Source organism: Balaenoptera ricei, chromosome 17, assembly GCF_028023285.1.
Source record: "Balaenoptera ricei isolate mBalRic1 chromosome 17, mBalRic1.hap2, whole genome shotgun sequence".
In the NCBI taxonomy this organism is placed as follows: domain Eukaryota; kingdom Metazoa; phylum Chordata; class Mammalia; order Artiodactyla; family Balaenopteridae; genus Balaenoptera; species Balaenoptera ricei.
In genome coordinates, this window is record NC_082655.1 from 45,956,852 (window position 1) to 45,979,434 (window position 22,583).

Sequence of the window (22,583 nt, forward strand, 5' to 3'; positions counted from 1 at the left end):
TGATTTAGATCACTCATTAAAAATATTATTATGTACGTTTTTGTTTCTCAAGTTGAATAAATAAATGGAAATATATGTGTTATTAAAGCCGTAGATAAGTATTCACAAAGATGAAATGGAGAATCTTCATGTAAATACTTAATATTCTTTTTTGTTCTCATGAATTTGCAGTTCCTCTGTGGGTAGTGCACTTCCTCGAAGACGTTGCTGTGCATATATTACCATTGGAATGATATGTATTTTCATTGGAGTTGGATTAACTGTGAGTATTACTCTACTCACTGTTAGAATTCTTTCTTTTTAACTTTATTCAGTAGTAATAACTTTTTTCAGTAGTAAATGGTGAGGTCTGGAACAGCCTTCATTGATCCCTGAAGAACCTGCCTCCCTCGCATACCAGGCCCAGAAGCTTCTGAAAAACTATGAGCAATCTGAAGCCAATCCATGGGCCTGGAGCTTGCCCATGCAGGTGAAATCATGTCTTGGGATCCCTCTGAAGGTCCTTGACATTGGGAATTTTACCCTCCATTTAACAAAAGCCCATTTGTTTTTATTTAGTGCCAGAACCAATTTTGTCATGGCCAAAGCTGAAGCAATACTCATTCAGCTATGAAGGTCTGAAAAACCATTCTTCTTTTTATTCAAGTCAAACAGAGATTTATTATCAATATGGGGATGGCATTGGGGTTATATAGATTAAATTCCTTTTATAAATAAGAAATTTTAATGGAATTTTTGTTTACTTCATAAGGTTTATAGTTAATGTAACTAACAATGTCATTTTATTAAATTTTACTCTGTTAGTGGTTGCCAACAAATGCAGCAACTCATAATTTGTCGGGGTTTTGTCATCTCAGGAATATATTTCATAAAAATTGCATGTAAGCCAATACAAGTTCTCAGTTTCTAACCTTTTATTTTTATATTGCTTTTTATTTTAGGTTGGCACCCAAGGTTTTGCAAGGCGATTTCATGCAACCTATGTTTCTTGGGCAGTTGCTTATCTCTTAGGTTTGATCTGCCTTATCCGAGCTTGTTATTGGGGAGCTATAAGAGTGAGTTATCCAGAACACAGTTTTGCATAAGCTTGTTTATGATTTGATAATGCAGGTGAGAGTATCTAGCAGTTCTCAATAAACTACTCTGGCATCTTTAAATCATTTACCTAATGGATTTCATTCTGGTTTATGTATGAAGTTTTAAGACTTTGGGAGTCTTTTATGAACAAATGCTCATTGTACTACATTACATGCAAATAGGTTGTTTTGCTGCTAAGTTTTCAAGTTCCAAATAATAAATCTTGGTCTTCATGTTCTTTTACATCTCTTAAATATATTTTTGATTTGTTCCCAAACTTTACATATAACATCAACCTTTCATTATTTTTAAATCAGTTATTCCATTACTTGCTGATCTATATTTCCAAGAAGTGTTTATAAATGTTGGTATAATAGCTTCACATTTATACTTATATTTTAATTGAACAGTAACACAATTGCTTGCTTTAAAATCTAAGCAATATGCATTTTGCTTAAACTGCTTACTGTAACTTTAACTAAGATCATAGTGACCTTATTCAGGAAAAAATAAAATTTAGTGTACCTTCAAAGACTTGACATTCTTGTCAGATAAAGACCATTTCTAGATACTGTATTCTTGTTTTATGTTGTTTGTAGAAAGATATAATATTTTGGTAGTAATTTAAAATACAAGAATAAAAATATTTATTTGTCCACAGCTGGAGATATGTTGGGTAAATGCTTTTTTCTCAAAGATCACAGGATCTTTGCCTTTGTCACAGGATCTTTTTGTCTTTTATTTTTGTCATTTTTTAATTTACTAATTATAAAAGTTCTGGCCTAGAGTTTTGAAATTTAATGTTAATCATCTCTATGTATTCCTTTATGGAGCCTGAAGGAGGTATTTCACATAACATATTTCATAATATTTAACCATTTACAAAGATGTATCTATATTAGGTTGTCCTCCTTTTCATTAGATCATGGTAAATTTTTCTTATTGGGATAATTATGGAATACTTATATGTGCAGGGAGCCTGTAACATTTTACACTGGCTAAAATATTGTGATGAGATGCAGTTACTTTTACCATTCTTCTCAAATATAGCTGGTTAAATAATTACCAAATTTATTCAAAATACAGATCAAAGACAAAAAGCAACATAGTTTTCTAAGAATTCACTAGGATTTAAGGAATCAGCTCTTGCACTGCCCATCTTTGCAGTTTTGAAAAAGAAATTGCTTAACTGAGAGGTAATATTCTAAAGCTTTTGAAGTAGTAGAATTAGATAATGAGATGCTCTGAGTAAATTAATTGGCTATTCCATGGATAAGAATAATATTTTTAATTATTTATGTTCCTAATTAGTATAAAAATGTACTCATCAGAGAGTTTGGAACAAACTACACATAAATTTCAAAGAGTAAATGATAAATGTATAAATGCAGTTGCTCAGGATTATATGTATCTTTAAAAATATACTAATAAAGATTATTGTTCAAAAATTACCTTGTTCTATTCCATTTTTAAAAAATAAGAGGTCTTTCTAAAATTGCCTTGAGATCTTACTCTAAAGTTTTCATGTTCAAGAATGCATATAATGTTCCTTTATATAATATTCACTTATGTTTTTTCCAGTATTTTCATGCTTCTATTTTAAAAATAAAGATTTTTAATCCATTTGTAATACACTTGATGTATGAAATGAGAATCTAATTTGTTTATTTTCTTTTTTTTAAAAATTTTATTTATTTATTTATTTATGGCTGTGTTGGATCTTTGTTTCTGTGCGAGGGCTTTCTCTAGTTGTGGCAAGCGGGGGCCACTCTTCATCGCGGTGCACGGGCCTCTCACTATCGCGGCCTCTCTTGTTGCGGAGCACAGGCTCCAGACGCGCAGGCTCAGTAGTTGTGGCTCACAGGCCCAGTTGCTCCGCGGCATGTGGGATCTTCCCAGACCAGGGCTCGAACCCGTATCCCCTGCATTGGCAGGCAGATTCTCAACCACTGCACCACCAAGGAAGCCCTTGTTTATTTTCTTAATGGTTGATTAGTTGTAGCAGCATTGTATATTGAGTAATCCATTATTTCCCCATTAACTTGAAATCCCACATTAAATTATATGCTACATGATCATATTCCTTTTGCAATATAACTCCATGAAAGCAGGAACCTTGGTCTTATTTGCTGCTTTATTTCCAGCATTTAGAAGAATGCCTAGTGCGTATGTGTTCAATAGATACTTGTTGCATGAATGAATAAATGATTGAATGAATTGGTATGTTAAATTCTTAAATGCGCTTTGGTCTGGATTTTACATTCGTTCCAGAATGTATAGCTAAATGTTTATATAATCTTATGCTAATGAAAAACTTTCCAAGTAGAACCCCAAAGCAGATATTAATAAGAAAGAAATTCAACATCCATTTATGATAAAAACTCTCAACAAAGTGAGTATAGAGGGAACATATCTCAACATAATAAAAGCCATATATGACAAACCTACAGCAACATCATACACAGCAGCAAAAAGCTGAAAGCATTTCCTCAAAGATCAGGAAAAGGACAAGGATGTCCACTCTCACACTTCTTTTCAACATAGTATTGGAAGTCCTGGCTACAGTAGTCAGTTTGCCAGTGACATGATACTATATATATAAAAAATCTTAAAGACACCACCAATAAACTACTAGAATAAATGAATTCAGTAAGTTGCAGGATACAAAATTAATATACAGAAATCTGTTGAATTTTATACACTAACAACAAACTATCAGAAAGAAAACAGTCCATTTACAATTGCATCAAACAGAATAAAATACCTAGGACTAAATCTAACCAATCTTTTACAGAGGGTAAAAGACTTATACTCATTAAACTATGACATTAATGAAAGAAATTGAAGACAACACAACAAATGAAAAGATATACCATGCTCATGTATTGGAAGAATTAATACTATTAAAATGACCACAGATTCAGTGTAATCCCTATCAAAATACCAATGGCATTTTTCACAGAACTAGAACAAATTATTCTAAAATTTGTATGGAAACAGAAAAGATCCCAAATAGCCAAAAGTATCTTGCAAAAGAAGAACAAAACTGGAGATATCATGCTCCCTGACTTCAAACTATACTACAAAGCTGCAGTAATCAAAACAGTGTGGTGCTGGCACAAAAACAGACACACATTATCAATGGAATCAAAAATCAAGAGCCAAAAAAAAAAAAAAAAAAAAGAACCAAGAGCCAGAAATACACCCACATGTATATGTTCAATTAATCTACAACAAGGAAGGCAAGAATATACAATGGGGAAAGACAGCCTCTTCAATAAATGGCGAACAGCTAGATGCAAAAGAATCAAACTGGACTACTTTCTCACACCACATACAAAAATAAACTCAAAATCGATTAAAGACTTAAATGTAAGACCCCAAACCATAAAACTCCTGGAAGAGAACATAGGCAGTACGCTCTTTGACATCAGTCTTAGCAATGTTTTTATGGATATGTCTCCTCAGGCAAGGGAAACAAAATCAAAAATGAACAAATGGGACTACATCAAGCTAAAAAGCTTTTTCATGGCAAACGAAACTATCAACAGAACAAAAGGCAACCTAGTGAATGGGAGAAGATATTTGCAAACAATATATCTGATAATAAGTTAATATCCAAAATATACAAAAAAAACCTCATACTACTCAACACCAAAAAAAAACAAAAAACAAAATTAAAAATTGGGCAGAGGACCTGAACAAACATTTTTCCAAAGAAGACATGTGGATGGTCAACAGACATATGAAGAGATGCTCAACATCACTAATATCAGGGAAAACTACAGGACATCACCTCACATCTGTCAGAATGTTTATTATAAAAAACACAACAAATAGCAAGTGTTGGTGAGGATGTGGAGCAAAGAGAACCCTTGAGCACTATTGGCATGAATGCAAATTGGTACAGATACCATGGAACACAGTATGGAGGTTTCTCAAAAAAACTAAAAATAGAACTACCATAGGTTGCTGCAATTTCACTTCTGGGTATTTTTGTGGAGGAAACAAAAACATTAATTCAAAAGGTATAGGCAACCCTATTTCCAGTCGAGCATTATTTACGATAGCCAGGACATGGATGCAACCTAAATGTCTATCAACAGATGAATGGATAAAGAAGATGTGGCATATATATTCAATGGAATATTACTTAGCCATAAAAAGAATGAAATCTTGCCATTTGTGACAACAGGGATAGATCTAGAGAGTATTATGCTAAGTGAAATAAGTCAGACAGAGAAAGACAAATGCCATGTCATTTCACTTATATGTGAAATCTAAAAAACAAAACAAACATAACAAAACAGAAACAGATGCACAGATACAGAGAACAAAAAGGTAGGTTTGTGGGGGGATGAGTGAAATAGATGAGGGAGATTAAGAGGTACAAACTTCCCATTAGAAAATTAATAAGCCACAGGGATGTAATGTATAACATAGGGAATATTGTAAATAATGTTTAATAATATAGTGATAGGTGGTAACTAGATTTATCATGGTGATCATTTTGTGATGTATTAAAATACCGAATCATTATGTTGTACACCTGAAATGCCATATTGTAAGTCAGTTATACTTCAATTTAAAAAAATACATTAATAGGAAAGGATTAATAGATTGTATGATTAAAAGAAAAAAATCATAAGTAAAGCCAAAAGACAAACTGGTGAAGATCTTTTCAAAATAGTATAAAGAATTACTGTTTTTAATACGGGAAGAGACTAAAGGCATGAAAAAGCAATTCACAAAAGAAGAAATACAATAATTAATAAACATCATCTTTTTAAAAAATTTGCTAATAATGAAAGACTATACGTTAAAAACTATGAAAAAACAATTTCACCTACCATATTAGCAAAAGTTAAAAAGCAGTAATATTCCTGCAATTTTGAAGATATGGGAAAGTACACACACACACACACACACACACACACACACACACACATTCTTTGACCTAGTTGTTCTGTCTCTAAGAATTTATCCTAAAGGTGTTATGGATAAGATAATAAATATATATGTACAACAATGTTTATCACATTTTTATTTATAATGGGGGTTAAAAAGAAAAAATGTCTAAAAATTCAATAATGTGGAGTAGGTGAAATAAATTATGGTATACCTATACTGTAAAACAACAGGCAGTCATTAAAAATATGATGAAATTTTTCATCTGTTCAACTGGAATGGTTTACAAAATATTGTGGGACAAAATCAGATCACAAATCAATATGTAGAGTATAATTCACTTCTTTTAAAAAAATGATTTTACATGTTATGTGTTGAAAAAACTAAGGAAAATTAAGCACTAAACATTAAGAATAGTTATCTATGAGTGATAGAAGATAAATGATTTTTACTTTATTTCTGTGCTAGATTAACTAATAGTTGGAAAGTGTTAAGTTTCCTTTTGATAAACAGATAAGAATGTTAAGTGATGATCACATCAGTATTTGTTGCATTGTCATTTGATTCTTGAGGAGTTTTAAAATAAATTTATTAAAACCCAAACCAATGAATTTCATCCATAAAACCTTAAGTTTTAAAGTTAACATGTTGTATATTTAAGCTTAGTCTTATATGAATTACCATAAATTTTTAATTAACTACATCCAAACTTATGACAGTTTATACTTAGCCTTCCAGTGACTAGTACAGAAGTAGAACACAGAAAGTGCTGGGAAAACATTAGTGGAAAGAATATAACATATCCACTCATCAGAAAAGGAAGGATTTATTTGTCCCTTGTGGTCCAAGGTAGGAAAAAAAAAAAGGCTTAGTTCTTAGAAAAGAGAAAAATAGAACCATGATCAGGTATTCTTGAGCAAGTCATTTGTGAGTGTACACATGTCATTTTGGCAGAAAAGAAAGAATCCTAATAATGATAGGTGGCAAGTATGGTGCTAACCTTACAACATGTGCTATTTAATATTCACAGGAATCCTAAGAAACAAGGATTCTTGTTTCTGCTTTGCCAGAGGAAATTGAGGTGCCACTCCCATAGATCTGAAGAAGATTTTGCATAGAACAGGCATCTGCATTCAAAACAAGCACTAATGATTCTGATGTTGGTTTTTCCTGAGCCATACTCTGAGAAACACTGTACTAAACCATGCTGAAAATATACACAACACATGTTCACATGCACTTTCTCTGGCAGTCACATTTTCTAATATAGAAAAAGCTTTGATTGTTTTTGAGTAATAACACCATTACTTTTGTTTAGCTTTTGTTTATTTTTGATCTAGCTATACTTGTGCTTCTATGCTATCATGAAACTCTACAGCCACTACCATGTTCATGGTCTGCAAAAATTACTATAAAATCTAAATTTGCATTTATTCAGTGTGGTTTTGGTACTCATGTACATATTTATGTAGTAAGCGCTGAAGAAAAAACCTTAATGTTATTAAAGGTCACTCAGCTTATATGTGATGGAGCCAGTTGTAATCAAACAGTCTGTCTGCCTCCAAAATTTATCTGCTTTCCACTACAACTTGAGATTTTATTGTGCTTTGCATTGTAGAGAATAACTTCTGAATTTTTGTGCCCCTTGCTCTTCATTGTGTGTAACTCATCTCTGGGAAGAAAATAAAATATTTGCCCTAAGTATTCATTTCACAAAGAATAGAATACTCTAGTTTAAAAAACATTTTTTGATTTTATTATATCAGACTTTATTAATTTTATAGCATGTTATCTTAAATATTATTACATGTATTTATTTTCTTTTTTATAATTAACAAAATCATAGGAAATAAGTAGGAATATTTCATATTAAATATAAGGAAATTGACATACAATGAATTTTAATTAATATAACTTCTTTTTCTTATAATAGCAATATTAAAATGATTGTTAAATAGCACAAAATGCTAAAAAAGGTTTGTAAAGGCTTTTAATTTTTAAATTTATTTTACATGTTCAGTTACAAATTTAAATAAATACTAAGGTTCTTTATGTTTGATAAATGAGCATGTATTTGACCTTAGGTGGAATACCATGTGAAAAACAAAAATGAGAAGTCTATATTCTTTTGGGACTGCCCCCCAAATAAGTTTTTAGGCAAGGCTAAAGATCTGAGTACAGTTTGTAATTTAACAGGTGAGAGTCTTTGATCCTCCACAGAGATAGTCTTCAGTTTTGTAAATGTAACTAAAACTCATTTAAGGTAACTTGCTAAAAAGGAAGTGATCACACACATTGCTCTGAAGTTTTTAAGTGTCTTATGTGTATGTGTAATGTTTGGATATAGAACTACTGTAGGTTCCCAGTGTTTAAATAAAATTTTCTGAAAAACCTTGCCACAGTGTCTACTCTATGCCAAATATACCATTGGCTTAAGATATTTGATATTCAAATAATCTTGGAGAAAATGCATTAAATTTTCATTAGTCATTAAGCCTTTAGCAAGAATAAGCTTAGGAGATTTGTAGAGAATTCCTTAGGTTATGTAATGCCTTATTTTTTCCTGGCCTCTTCCTACACACCTGCTGTATGACTCCTTCCTTGAAAAGTTCCTCTCTGCCTACCATCTGCCATCCACAGTCTTCTTTTACTCCCCCATAATTAATGCAGACTTCAGTATCTGGTTTTCATTCTTATCACATGCCATTGATTTAAATGTCAATGTGAATGGCCTCTCTAATACTCTGGTCTGGACTCAGTTCTTTGATTCCTTCAAGTCCAGTGACCTTTACTTCCATTACACATCTGCTATTCACCACTGTAGCTGCACTCTGGGCACCCATAGTTAGAACCACTCCATCTCCAAACTCATATTCAGATATCCACTCTCTGAATAAATGCTTCCTCTATCCAAAATTCTGACTCTCTTTGTACTGCCATTCCTGAATATCACCTTCAACACTTCTAATTTCTTGATTATTCCAATCTATCATCTTCTATATTTACCAATGAATCCCATAACCACAAAGATTAATGCCACTACATATTTTTGATCTTTACCTTCAATTGCACCTCAACATTGTTTACCTGTCTTCAGCTCTCTCTGCAAATTTCCCACAGATACCATATGAAAACTTTAGTACTAAAGCCCCTTACCACACTTTTCACAGAGACCCCCTTCCTCTTACAGTGGTTGTTTTCTTATTTCACCTATTCTTACCTTTGTTCCATTCCTCCACCTACACTCTAGACTCATTCCATTCCCTCATTCCTCCTCAGGGAACTCACAATATCTTTTCATTGTGTCTGAGATTCATCTGGCTGCCTAAATCGATAACTGGCATCACCATTTTTTTTTCTCATCTCACACCCTCTACAATCCATCAGTTCTCCCTATTCTCTGAAGTACGTGCACGTCTCTTCATGGTTCCTCCCTATCTTAATTGTGGCTCTCATCAACATTTCCTGTAAAAGGCTATGAACTGGTCCCTCTGCTTCTATTTTTGCCTTGCCTGCTGCCTGTACCTCTCCTCAATCCATTTTCCACATTAGTCATCTAAGTGATTTTTTTTTTAGATGCACATAAGATCTTATCATACCCTACCTAAAGTCCTTCAGCATCTCTCCACATCCTTATAAGGGAGATAAAAGGCTCTTCATTCTTCTTTAGCCTAATATTGAACCACTACCCAAGCAGTGTCTCGTATTTTGTGTTTCTGCAGTACTGAATTACTGATATTTTTTGGAATTGACTGCTGTTTTATTTCTATATGCCTTTGGACATGTCCTTCGGCCTGCAAGGAATATCCCTGTCTAACTTGGTAAACTCCTTTCTATCCTTGAAAATCCTGCTTAGGCATTACCTCCCCTGTAAACTCTTCCATGATCCTTCCTCTCCTCCTTTCTACCCACAGACAGAATTCTTTCCTTGTACTACTTCTATTCCATGTAAATACTTCTGCCACATATACTACCCTCTATTTTACTTACCAGTTTATAGGTACTCTTAGACTATTGATCTCTTCTTACTAGTTGTGCCTCAGTCATGCTAGTCGTATTTCAGTTTGTTTTTTATATCCTCAATGACTGGCACATAATAGGCATAGACTTTCAAAACTGTTTTTTTTTTTTTTTTCTGAACTAAGCTGAGTGGAACCAAATCTCTATTATAGCTTTTCATGCATTGTTTCAATGATTATCTGTATGTGGGGGTGTGTGTATGTGTATCTACCATAAAATGCTTTGTAGATGTTTGTGGAATAATCAGAGGAAGAATACTGACAGGAGGTTGGTAAGGAGATCATTTGGTAAACACTAGGTAATGCTACCTCTTCAGCTTTTCCTAACTCCCAGGCTTTCAGTAGAAACACACAGGCACAACGTGAGTGCCTTTATCTTAACAATTAGCTATTGAATTGGAATTGTCTCTGTGTAACTGCACCCTAACTAGACAGTACCTACCATGAGAACAAGAAACCAGTTTGTGTGCGTGTTACTTGTGCTCATACAAGGTTTTATTAACTAAATGTAAGGTATTGTGAAGGTAAAGTTAAATAAGCTAAGAAAATACAATTGTAAATAAAACCTCTACTTACAAGTAGTAAGACACATTTAACTCTTAATTATTATCCTTCTAATTGGGAACTGGGATTCCTATTTCCACTTTTGTATTTTCCTCGATACAGTCTCCAAACCTTTTTTTTTGAACCAAAGTAAATATTTATTTAGAATGAGAAAAACAATGCAATGACAACAAATTTAAAATTTTAAAAAGCTGACAAATACCACAAACATCAAAAAATCCATAAAAATATTTTAAATTAACTGCCTGTATTTTTAGTTTTTAGTTTTTTGATTGCCTCTTCATTTGAAAACAATTTTGTAGTGCATTTTCTTTGTGAGAATAAATAATTTGGTATTTTCTCCAGGATAGGCAATCAAAATTTATTTTTATTATTGAAAGTTTAGAAAAGTTAATTTCAGTAACAACTTGTTTGGTAGTGTCAATTTTTAGTGTTGTTAAATTTGGGAAAACTTGTCATGAGTTTCTTATGTGAGCTCAATGATTTCAGGGCATTTCAAGTTTTCTTGGGTAGTGTAATTAATCTTAAATAGTATTTAAATTGCTCACTAACCTGTTGTTAAGCTCTTTTTGTAGATGTATATTATGAGTTCTGGATTATCCTTGTAGATGCCAATATTTCTTACCAAATCAACAAGGGATTTTTTAAAATTTCAATGTGTTTATATAATTTATTCTTCATCAATTATCAAAAAATTAGGAGTCTGCTTATTAACTATATTTAAAATTTATTTACACCTTGAAATAGATTACTGATTTTGGTTTTATTTGAAAAAATTTTTTTCTTCCAACTCATTTTTTTATCATAATTTCTATTGATTTCATTTGTAAAAAAATAATTTCATATGTAAAAAATAATTTTCATATGTAAAAAAATTTTATTGTATGATGTATATATAATTGTATATGTTACATTGTTAAACATATTCCTCAAGAAGAAAACTTCTATTTTGACTAGATTAATGAGAACTGAATCCTACACCTACAATTTTTACATCTGGGGGTTGAAAGAATTTACTGACTTCATTATCCACAGACTTCTGGGGTCTCATGCCACAGGACATGTTCTTATCATGACACCTCCTCTGGCACTTTAGTCTCTGAAGCCAGGTGAGCTGTCTCAGTGGAAGGTAAGAATGTTGCCGGAAGCCTTTACTACACCTAAATAGCTAGCAATAACTTGACTATGCATGGAAGTGATTGTGAAACTCCACACCTTTTAAAATGGTAAATCCTACCATATTACTGTCCCACTTAAACCCTTCAATGCTTCCCATTGCTCTTAAAATAAAATTCAGTCTCCTTACTGGAGCCTACAAAACACTGTAGGATTTCAGCTTTTCCTGTCTCTCCAAACTCATCTTCAGCATTCTCTTCTTGCTTTCTAGTCAACCATACTGGTCTTAATCAGTTTCTGAAATATGCTAAACTTTGTTTTTTCTCACCCCAGGGCATTAATACCTACAGTTCCCTTTCCCTAAATACCTTTTTCCTATTCTACAGCAGCATTCAGGCCTAGCTTAGATGATCCCTTTTCAAAGAGGCATTCCATCTTCAGTTATCCCATTCCAGTCAAGCTTTCTTTGCCTTTACACAGCCTCCTTTGCAGGTTACTCGCCTTTTGAGTCCTCTTTATAAATACTTTCTGGAATGGGTAAGTTTTCTTAATCAGCATCCCTTTCCTAATGTTCCAACTTATCTATAACGTGTATGTATATGTTATATATGTATGGGTACATATTTTCTGTGTGTGTACATAAAAAAGCTGTTTGAAAACCTCAACTTAAATATTCTTTTGTAATCTCATATTTACAAGTCCCAATTTGAACTCATCATTTCCCTCCTCAAACCTGTTCTGCCTCTTGTGTTCCCTATCTTATGTCATCACCACCTATTCACTTGTTCACCCAATTCAGAAACCCCGAGTCACCCTAGACTCTCTTCTTATTCACTCCTTCCACCCAGTCTGTCACAAAACTACTGGTTTCACTTCAGCAGCATCTCTCAGATCTATCCCTTCTTCTTCAGTACTTATCTCAGACATCATTATTTTTTATTGGAGTTACTGCAGACACCCCAAAGGAAGCCTTCTGTGGCCTGTTTAATATTGCTATATCTTACACCCCCCCCCCAACACAATCTGCCCTCCATAGTGCTGTGAGAATGACCCTTCCAATATTCAAAAAGATAAGTTATGAAAGATTCAAACTTTTGATTCATGTCCACTTCTCCTGTTTCCTTTCCACACTGCTGTTTCCCCTACTCTAACTACTGTACGCCAGACAAGTTTTCTTTTCCCTTTGCACCGTCTCTTCTTTCTTGCCTTCTTCCTCCAGCCAGCTGGAAGAAACCAAGCATAAGCTGTTCCGAAAACGGCTCTAACATTCCAAGCCTAAGGGTCAGTTTAGGCATTCCTTACACTATGCTCCCAACTTAAATCTATTCCCCTATCGCAATACTTAGCACAGCCCACAGAATTTGTTCACCAGCCCAGGGGCCCACTGGATTCTGAGCCCTGTAATTACACCCGTGTTCACCCGTATTCCGCCTCCACGTCTCCTAGTATAGTGGTAGTACCAAGTGGGGACTCTCAAAAATAACAGTGAAAAATTGAGTAAAAGTGAAAATTAAAAATAAAGGATTCGGATTCAGATGGAGTCGCTTCAACCAATTTTGTTCCTTTCAGGACGGCAGTCTGTGTGAGATATGTATTCCTGTCTGAAGTTAACCATTTCCCTAACTCCATGACAGCCCGAATCCTAGCACCACTTAGACTCAGGCCAGGGACAGCGGCCAGAGCCTGCGGGATCCGCCGGCAGCTCTGACGCGGTAGGGGCTCAGTCGTCAGCTCACGGGAGGCCTCGCTCACAGAGGCGGCCTAACTCACAGACGCTGCCTGGAGTCCGCCGCCCGGCACCGCGCAGACGTCTCGTCTCGCGCCTCCCCGTGTCGGGCAAGCAAGACCGCCAGCTGGGGTCCCAAAGGCTGTTCATGCGGGCGCGCCCCGTCCAGGGAGAGCCTGTCAGCACCTCGGCGAGGCCTCCCGCGGCCTCCTCCGCACCACGCGCGGCTCCCGAGACGCTGCGCCCGCCCCTCGCGCCCCGCACATCCCGGGAAACGCACACCGCCGGTTTAACGGTTCTGCTCCCGCCGGGCTGCGCCGCGCTCTGGGCCCCAGGCGCCCGAGGCCCCGCCCCGCACCCGCCCTACGCCCCTGGGAGCTGCCGTCTGCCCCGCCCCCGTCGCCGCCACCCGGGGTCTGGAGCAGACTCGCGGCTGCAACCGTTCCCGGACGGGCAGTCGGGCGCTCGGCTGCCGCGTCTAGGGCTGAGCGCCGCGACGCGGCTGCTTGACCCGAAATCCTCCCGGATCTTAAGGCGGTAGGTGGCCGGGGATGACGAGCCACACGGGGACAGAAGTCAGGCCCCGGGGTGTGAGGAGGCCGGTGGACGCCGTCTCCGAGGGCGGACACGGGGGAAGTTGAGGTGAGGGAGTGAAGCTCTGGGGTCAGTCGGCGCAAATCAGGCAGGGCCTCCACAGGGTCCCCAAGGTGGTTCTTAGAGAGCGAAGGGAGCGAGGAAGTCGGAAGGAAAGGGGTGGGGGGCCGGTGTGGAAAAGCGGGCGAGGGGCAAATGGCCAAGGGAATTACACTGCTGAAGGGATATTGATAAAACAAAAACAAAACAAACACATAAAAAGCCCCAAAAAGGAAGTGCACATCGCCCGCTGTCCCAGGACCTGGTCCTAGGTAGTGGTATGGTTTGAAGACTGTTTTCCATGCCCTAGAATCATCCTTACTAATTTTGGACAACAGTTTGTTTTTGTTTTTGAGATTACTGTAGTTGTTTTTATTAATAATAAATTAAATTCAATACGAAAAGAAAACCCAGTAAGAATAAAGAAGCAAAAGACATATGTGGTCACTTCACAGAAGGAAATCAAATGGTTAATGAACGTATTTGAAGATGTTCTATGCAACTTGTATGTAAGGGTATGCTGTTTTACAAAAGTTGACATATAACATTATAATAGTTTCAGGTATACAACATATTTGTATCAAAAGTTTATAATTGCTGATATTAAAGCAAAACTAAAAAAAACCAAACAAACCTGAAAAAGGACAGTTACATCAGTTATGACAACCACCAACACCCATTACCTGGACAGTTTTATCCCACCTCAATGTTAAATTGTGCTTGTATTGAAAGATGCTTCACAGAGAAAAAAAAAATTTTTGGTCAGAAAGCATGAAATGGAAAATATAAGGGGACACTCTGGGCTTACAACTTTTTGATATTTTAGTTTTAATTTTTCCTGCATATGGCAACCCGATTTGTGGAGTATAAAGTGTCTTTCGTCATGTAAGTCATAATTAGTTTATCCTGTACTCCTCTATATTTCCTTTATGTTATTTTTCATCTATCAGGTTATCAGTTTGTGCTGTTTACTTACAAGCAGCATTTGGCTTTAAGGAATCCTAACTTTGTAAAAGAGATATTTTGAAGTTGAAAATTAAGATTAAATCCTATCTGGTATAATCCTATATGGGAAATATACATGAGGTAAATGAAAGCGTGGTCTTTTCACTTCTTCTCTCAGCTTATTTCTTTAATTTTATATGCTCTTATTTCTTAATTGCAGCAGAACCATCAGCAGTTTCTAAAGAAATCTAGAATTTAAGTTGTAAATTTTAAGTATAATATTCAGCTTCTAAGTATAATACATATTACGTTTCATATATCTAATCCATTCTGTGGATTAGAATGGCAGTGTACCATGTCTGCAGAGTGAGGAAAGCATAGTAATCCCACAATTTATTTAGTAGTTGAAGAAAAATTGAAAATTGAGGAAATGAAAATTATTAGCACACCAATTTATTCAGCAAGGTTTTATACATAAATGTTCCTTCTCATAATTAATTTTTTTTCCATACAAGCAGTGTCCACATGGAATAGTGGAGAGTCAGGTGTCTTTTACTTACCAGACACACAAGTTTAGAGACAAGGGCGTGAACTTTATAGTCAGAACCTCATTTCTACCAATTACTAACTGTGTGAACTTGAGCACGTCTCTTATTTTTCTTAGCCTCAGGTTTCTTCTCTGTAAAGTAGCTAATAATGATTTTCTACAACAGTTAATGTATGGCTCAAAATTAAATGAGATAGTATATGTAAAGCATTTAACATGTAGTAGGATCTCAAAAAATGGCGTTTTAATTAAAAAAGAATAGGATATGTTGGGTAATGAAATTTTGCCCCAATTGATCAGTATATATGCTTATCTCATGGTTCTATATTTTAGAAAATTTTAGGTTAATTTGTAATTTCAGAATTGGTGGGCCCTTATATTTAGTTTGATATATTTTTTTAAACAAGTAAATAACCTAAGATATAGTTCGTATTCTAGATGAAGAATAGCACCTACACAGGTTTCCTGACTTGCAAACCAGTGTTCTGTTCATACCACTTGGCATTTTAAGATGATTTGTGTAAACTTGAAAAAAAACTTTTGTTAGTAACCATTTCTCAGCATGTGTTAATATAATGAATTTTTGAGACATTGGATCAAAATGTCCTTTACAAAATATTTATACCATAAAACTATATATTTACATTTCAAAGACAACTTTATGACAGGCCCACTGCTTGCTACCCAATGTTGTAGGTAGGGTTATGTTTTTTTTGCAACTGTTCTTTGTAACACTTGATATCATAAATGCCTAACCTAGGTAGCTTCAAAGGAAACTTTTGGAGTTCTACATTCAATGAGTGAGCAGACATTAGAGTTTAAGATTGAAGTTATTTTATATGCTGACTGTGTAGTTCAGCTGTCTTTATTTGTAACCCAAACTGAGAATTAGGCTTTGGTTTCTGGAGCCCTGTCCTTCATAGATTATGATCCTGGATCAGTTTTACAATAATAATTGCTTATTATTGTATAAGGTAAATACTTTTCCATTAATAACACTGTTTAAGACATGATGCTGTTATGTAGTATGCATCCCAAACTTATTCCCTATAATGTCACTGTCTCTATGCAGACATAGTTTACTTTAAAAAAAAACATCATATTGAATAGAGTATTGCATGGCATCATCTTTTCTAATTTCCTTAACTGATGTGGATTTATGTATCTGGGGACTTTGCTGTAGTTTTCATGCTACAAATTGAAAGGGTAGGTGGTACTGAAAAATCTTTTTGTTTGTTTATTTACATGTGTTGTAAAATCATATAAGAGTTCTGTAACTCCCTAACGCTTGAAAACTGTGGATTTGCATTGAATACTGGGGATTTGCATTGCTCAGCAACTGGAAAGAATTTTACAACCTACCAACTCGATTTCAGCTGAGCAATGAAAAATAAAAAAGTGTGTGCCAAAGTACTCTATTGTATTCTTTTCATATGGGAAACAGGATGGAAAGTTACTACTACTAGTATTAGGGTCCTAATTAAAATGGCTAGGATAACATTAAATAATGCAATATTAGACTGCTCTTTGGTCCATATTAGAATATTCCCTTCCACATAGAAAATATTCAATAAATATTTGAAGTGAGGTTTTTTGCTACATATGCTTATAACTTTTTTTGTTTCCTATTATATAAAAGTAGTACATTAGTTTTGTTTAGAAGGTTGTTAATCACTGTGCTGAAATACCAGTTAACATACACATTACAAATCTAGATGGGTGTTAACTTAGAGTACTGGCTTGCATATCTCCGTATTTCAAGAAAAAGTAACTATTTTGTGCTTAGTTACCATTGCTAACTTTGAGAGATTGTTTATAAATTTATGATTTTAACACTTGAATTATGTCCAAAGGCATTTTTTTAAGATGAAAACGTTTCTTTGCAGCATAAAGAAAGTGATTAACCCTATTTTATACTTAGGGAAACAGTCACTTAGACCAACCTCTGCTTAAGATCATGGGTTACAATCAGTTTCTGGATGAGCAAGTGCAAAATCAGGTGGAGTTTTACTTTTGACTTTGTCTTGATAGGTATCAAAATTTGGAAAGCTTTTGGTCCATTCAGGCATCACAAGATTTTCATTAAACAAGAGGTATTTAAATTTATAGATTTATTTAGTAAAACTAATTATGTTGCAGCTACTAAGATACAAAGATAAATAAAGTCTAGTTTTTTTGGCTTCAGCTAACTCACAGTCTAACCAGTTAGGCATATAATAGATTTTTTGTATGATACATTTTAGAAAAATTAATAGGCAAAATATTGGGTTGGTCAAAAATTCGTTCAGCTTTTTCATAAGAAGTCATGGAAAAACTCGAATGAACTTTTTGGCCAACCCAATACAATATGGACCACTGGAGGAAGAAAGAAAAATCATATTGTTGCTACCATTATTGTTATTTTACTATCAACTATTTGTTAGGAACTAGAGAACTTCATGTGAACTATTTTATTTAATGTTAGCGTTGAGACATGAGGATACTTTCCAAGGAAGTAGAACTTGACCTTGGTTTTGAAGGATGAATAGCAATTTGGGAGAAGAGTAGCAGGGAGAGTGAGGGAACTCCAAACAGAGCACCTGAATGTATATGGTGAAACAAAATAACATTTATGAATTCAACAACTTATTGAACATGTACTGTGTATTAGACACTGTGCTAGCCATTAGAGATATACCTGAGTGATAGAGCTATAATTTTATAGTCAGATAATAGGTAATTGAAACTAATGCAATAAATACCACACAGGAAGAGGATACAGGGGTGATTTATGAGCACATAAGAAGGGTACTTAATGAAACTTGGACAGTTCTGCCTGTGTGGGAGGTGGAAAGAGAGTATGGGGCTATAGCTTGATCATAGCATGTTGGCCAAAAGCATGGGGATGAGCATACCCATCACTTTTTAGACTCATGACCTTGGGCAAGTTACCTAATTTCTCTAAGCCTTCTCTGTAAAATGAGGATAACAAAATGATAAAATTAACATTTATTGAACTTTTACTGTGTACCAGTTATTGTGCTAATGCTTTATACAGATTTTCTTTTTTAGTCTTCACATCAAACTTAGGAGATAGGGGTTATTGTTTTCCATAATTGCATAACTAAGTGGTGGAGCTATGATATGAACCTAGGTAGGCTGACCCAAGACCTGAGCTCTAACTGTTAATAGTGACTAATTTATAAAGTTGTTCTGAATATTAAATAATGTGACATAGGTAAGTGGTTTACTGTGCATGACACATGGACGTTGGGTCCTGTTTCTGTTAATAATTCAGGAGGTGATGGGGTACTGAAGTTTTTTAAGCAGGTATGTGTGTAAGGAGATCATATTTTGGAGAGAAAAGAGACTATATTCACCCATTTGTTCAGCAGATGCTTGCTTTACACCTACTTTGGATCCAGTCCAAGTACTGAGTTAGTTGTAGGGGACACAGGAGGAATGAAAATATTGTTCTTCACTTTAAGAAGACTCTGTTCCTCACTTTTGCCTAGTATGAAAGACAAATCAGCCATTATAGTGTGGTATATAGTATAGTATAGTACAGTGTTCTCTAAGTGCCATGATATGGGCATATTCACTGTGTCCCAGGTACATAGGTACATAGGTACATAGGGAGAGGGAGTATTTAAATCAGTCTAGGTGTTCAGGGAGATGAATTAAGAACTACTGTGGGACTAAAAGAGTAATGGTGGGAGTAAAGAAAATATATTTGAGAGACATTTTGGAAGTAGAATGGATAGGAATTAGAGACTGATTATGGTGTGGGGGCTCTAATATAGACAAATTTAAGGTGTCTTTAACTGAGGGTGATATGAGGGAGTTGGCGATGACTTTAAGGAATACAGGAGGAGGGACAACTTTGGAGTCAAAGTAATGAATTTGATTTTTTTTTATAATAATAGCATTTATTTAGCACTTGCCTTGTGCCAAGTAGTCTTTTTTTTAACATCTTTATTGGAGTATAATTGCTTTACATTGTTGTGTTAGTTTCTGCTGTATGACAAAGTGAATCAGCTATACGTATACATATGTCCCCGTATCCCCTCCCTCTTGCATCTCCCACCCACCCTCCCTATCCCACCCCCTAGAGGGGGACACAAAGCACTGAGCTGATCTCCCTGTGCTATGTGGCTGCTTCCCACTAGCTATCTGTTTTACATTTGGTAGTGTATATGTGTCAATGCCACTCTCTCACTTTGTCCCAGTTTACCCTTCCCCCTCCCCGTATCTTCAAGTCCATTCTCTACGTCTGCATCTTTATTCCTGTCCTGCCCCTAGGTTCTTCAGAACCTTTTTTTAAGATTCCATATATATGTGTTAGCATATGGCATTTTTCTCTTTCTGACTTACTTCACTCTGTATGACAGACTCTAGGTCTGTCCACCTCACTACAAATAACTCAATTTCATTTCTTTTTATGGCTGAGTAATATTCCATTGTATATATGTACCACATCTTCTTTATCTATTCTTCTGTTGATGGACACTCAGGTTGCTTCCACGTCTTGGCTATTGTAAGTAGTGCTGCAATTTTGGATATGTTGAATTTGAGGTACCTATAGTAAGATATAAATGGAAAAATCTTTTGGCAATTAGAAAGATGAAACTGGAATTTAAAAGAGAGGTAGCTTCTGGATGTGTAAATTAGGGCATATTTATCATGCAGATAGGTAGTTGCAATCATAAGAATAGATGAGAGTAGCTAAGAGGACCAAAGCCAAATTTGGACGAATCCCTAAATTTAATTGGAGAAAAGTAGGAATCAGCTAAGGAAGTTAGAAGGGACAATCAAAGAAATAGGAAACAAAACTTAAAGAAAAGAGTCAGGGGAGTTAAGGGAGGAAAATGTTTTAAAGAGGGAATATTTAATTGTGACAGATGCTGTAAAGGGGTCTATGGTTGTTGCATGTTATTTTAAATGCTTTGTTTTGTGTTTTCCACCTTAACTTATAAAATAGTTATCTTCAAATGAATGTCGTGGTTATTTGTATATATGTTAAAGCAACTTGATTATCTTGTCCAGAAGATAAAATGTATTTTTCCCACCAAAAGTATGGAACCTCAAGGTCTTTGAGATAATGGAAACCAAAAAATTGATTGGTAAACCACTTCAACCAGCAAGACCTGTTCGTCATCTGACTTCTCCCCCTGGTGAGTAATCTAGGGTACACATTTAAAAAAATTAATTGGTTAATGGCTAATTAGTATTTGAAAGGCCAAATAATATATGTATAAAATACATAAATAAATAAATATATAAATGGTGGATATTTAAAAAATAATGAAAACCAATGATCTCCACTGTTTGAAGAATTTAGAAGTATTACCAAAGAGAAGGATTCTTTTTTTTTTATTGAAATATAGTTGATTTACAATATTGTGCTAGTTTCAGGTGTACAGTAATGATTCAGTTATATATATATATATATATATATATATATATATATTCAGATTATTTCCATTATAGGTTATTATAAGATACTGAATATAGTTAATTGTGCTATACAGCAAATCTTTGTTGCTTATCTATTTTGTGTATAGTAGTTTGTATCTGTTAATCCCATACTCCTAATTTATCCCTCTGCTCCTCCCTTTCCCATTTGGTAATCATAAGTTTATTTTCTGTGTCTGTGAGTCTGTTTTGTAATAGATTCATTTGTATTATTTTTTAGATTCCACATGTAAATGGTATCATATAATATTTGTCTTTGTCTGATTTACTTCACTAAGTATAATATTCTCTAGGTCCATTCATGTTGCTGCAAATGGCATTATTTCATGCTTTTTTATGGCTAATACTCCATTGTGTATATATCACATCTTCTGTTGACGGGAACTTGGGTTGTTTCCATATCTTGGCTATTGTAAATAGTGCTGCTATGAACATTGGGATGCATGGATCTTTTTGAATTAGAAATTTTGTCTTTTCTGGATATATACCCGGGAGTGGGATTGCTGGATCATATGTCAACTCTATTTTTAGTTTTTTAAGGAACCTCCATACTGTTTTCCATAGTGGCTGCACCCATTTACATTCCCACCAACAGTGTAGGAGGGATTCCTTTTCTCCACACCCTATCCAGCAATTATTATTTGTAGACTTTTTGATGATGGCCATTCTGACCTGTGTGAGGTGATACCTCATTGTGGTTTTGACTTACATTAAGAAAATTCTTAATGGTCTACCAGACCAACAAAGGTGGGAAGAACTCGTGTATTTTTTTTGCCTGAGAGCAACTTGTGTATCTTTTTTTTTTATGTCTCATTTTCATGGTTAACACCTGGCTTCTGCTCAGAATGATACTCTCAGTACAAATTGTGTCCTGTGATTATGATCACTGTAGAGCAGTCATTCTGGAGAGAGCATTAGCCTTTAAAAAATATACCTAATTGAAAAAAATTAGTACCAAGCAACACTTACAGATTAAGGCTGTGCTTGAGCTGGAACATAAAATCTAACTTTTCAGGAAATCTACATTTTCTAAAATATTTTCTTTTGCCCATAAAACTAAACTTTTAGACAAATTCTTAAAATACTTGGTATTTAGTTTCTAAATTGGAATAGTGACCTTTTTATTATTTTCATTACTAGTATATATATTTATATTTTATGTATATTTGTCTATACATATATACATAAAATATAATAGTTATTTGAATTCTGTTTAGTCCATGTGTTCAACTGAATAACTGGTTACTTAGAAAAGGGAAAATATAGCCCTTTTACTGGGTACAAAGATGAATCAGAAAAGATAGAAATGACACAGCTCCTCAGTCCTCCATTTGTTCTCCTATCTTTGGTTCCTACAAAGAAGATTGTCTCTACTTTGGTAATGTTTCCTTTGAAGATGGCTGTGACTTAGGACAGACAAAATGAAATTAAGGGATCTTCTGGACCATAGTTTAGCAATGCTGAAGCTGTATCCTTCTGGTGCATTGAAGAAGCAGTTGTGTAGGGCGAAGTCTCAGATTTTTTCCTAAAGCGATTTTTTCCGTGGTATCTTCTCTGTACCTGTCACGTAACTTATTTTTATTATAGTCATTAT

The 22,583-nt window shown here is 34.9% G+C and overlaps 2 protein-coding genes across 3 annotated transcripts in view; both read left to right on the forward strand.

The window, feature by feature from the left end:
- Window positions 1–1,085, forward strand: part of PIP4P2 (phosphatidylinositol-4,5-bisphosphate 4-phosphatase 2) — an 86,853-nt gene extending 85,768 nt beyond the window's left edge. The window contains exons 6-7 of the mRNA XM_059901797.1: window positions 172–262; window positions 942–1,085. Coding sequence (XP_059757780.1) covers window positions 172–262; window positions 942–1,085 — 235 coding nt within the window. The remainder of the gene's footprint in view (window positions 1–171; window positions 263–941) is intronic.
- Window positions 1,086–13,824: 12,739 nt separating this feature from the next.
- The window catches only part of C17H8orf88 (chromosome 17 C8orf88 homolog), a 46,879-nt gene continuing 38,120 nt past the window's right edge, over window positions 13,825–22,583 (forward strand). The window contains exons 1-2 of one of the 2 annotated variants that reach the window (XM_059902030.1): window positions 13,825–13,947; window positions 20,590–20,688. In XM_059902030.1, coding sequence (XP_059758013.1) covers window positions 20,616–20,688 — 73 coding nt within the window. In that variant the 5' untranslated portion in view covers window positions 13,825–13,947; window positions 20,590–20,615. The other variant, XM_059902031.1, reaches the window with a different exon arrangement.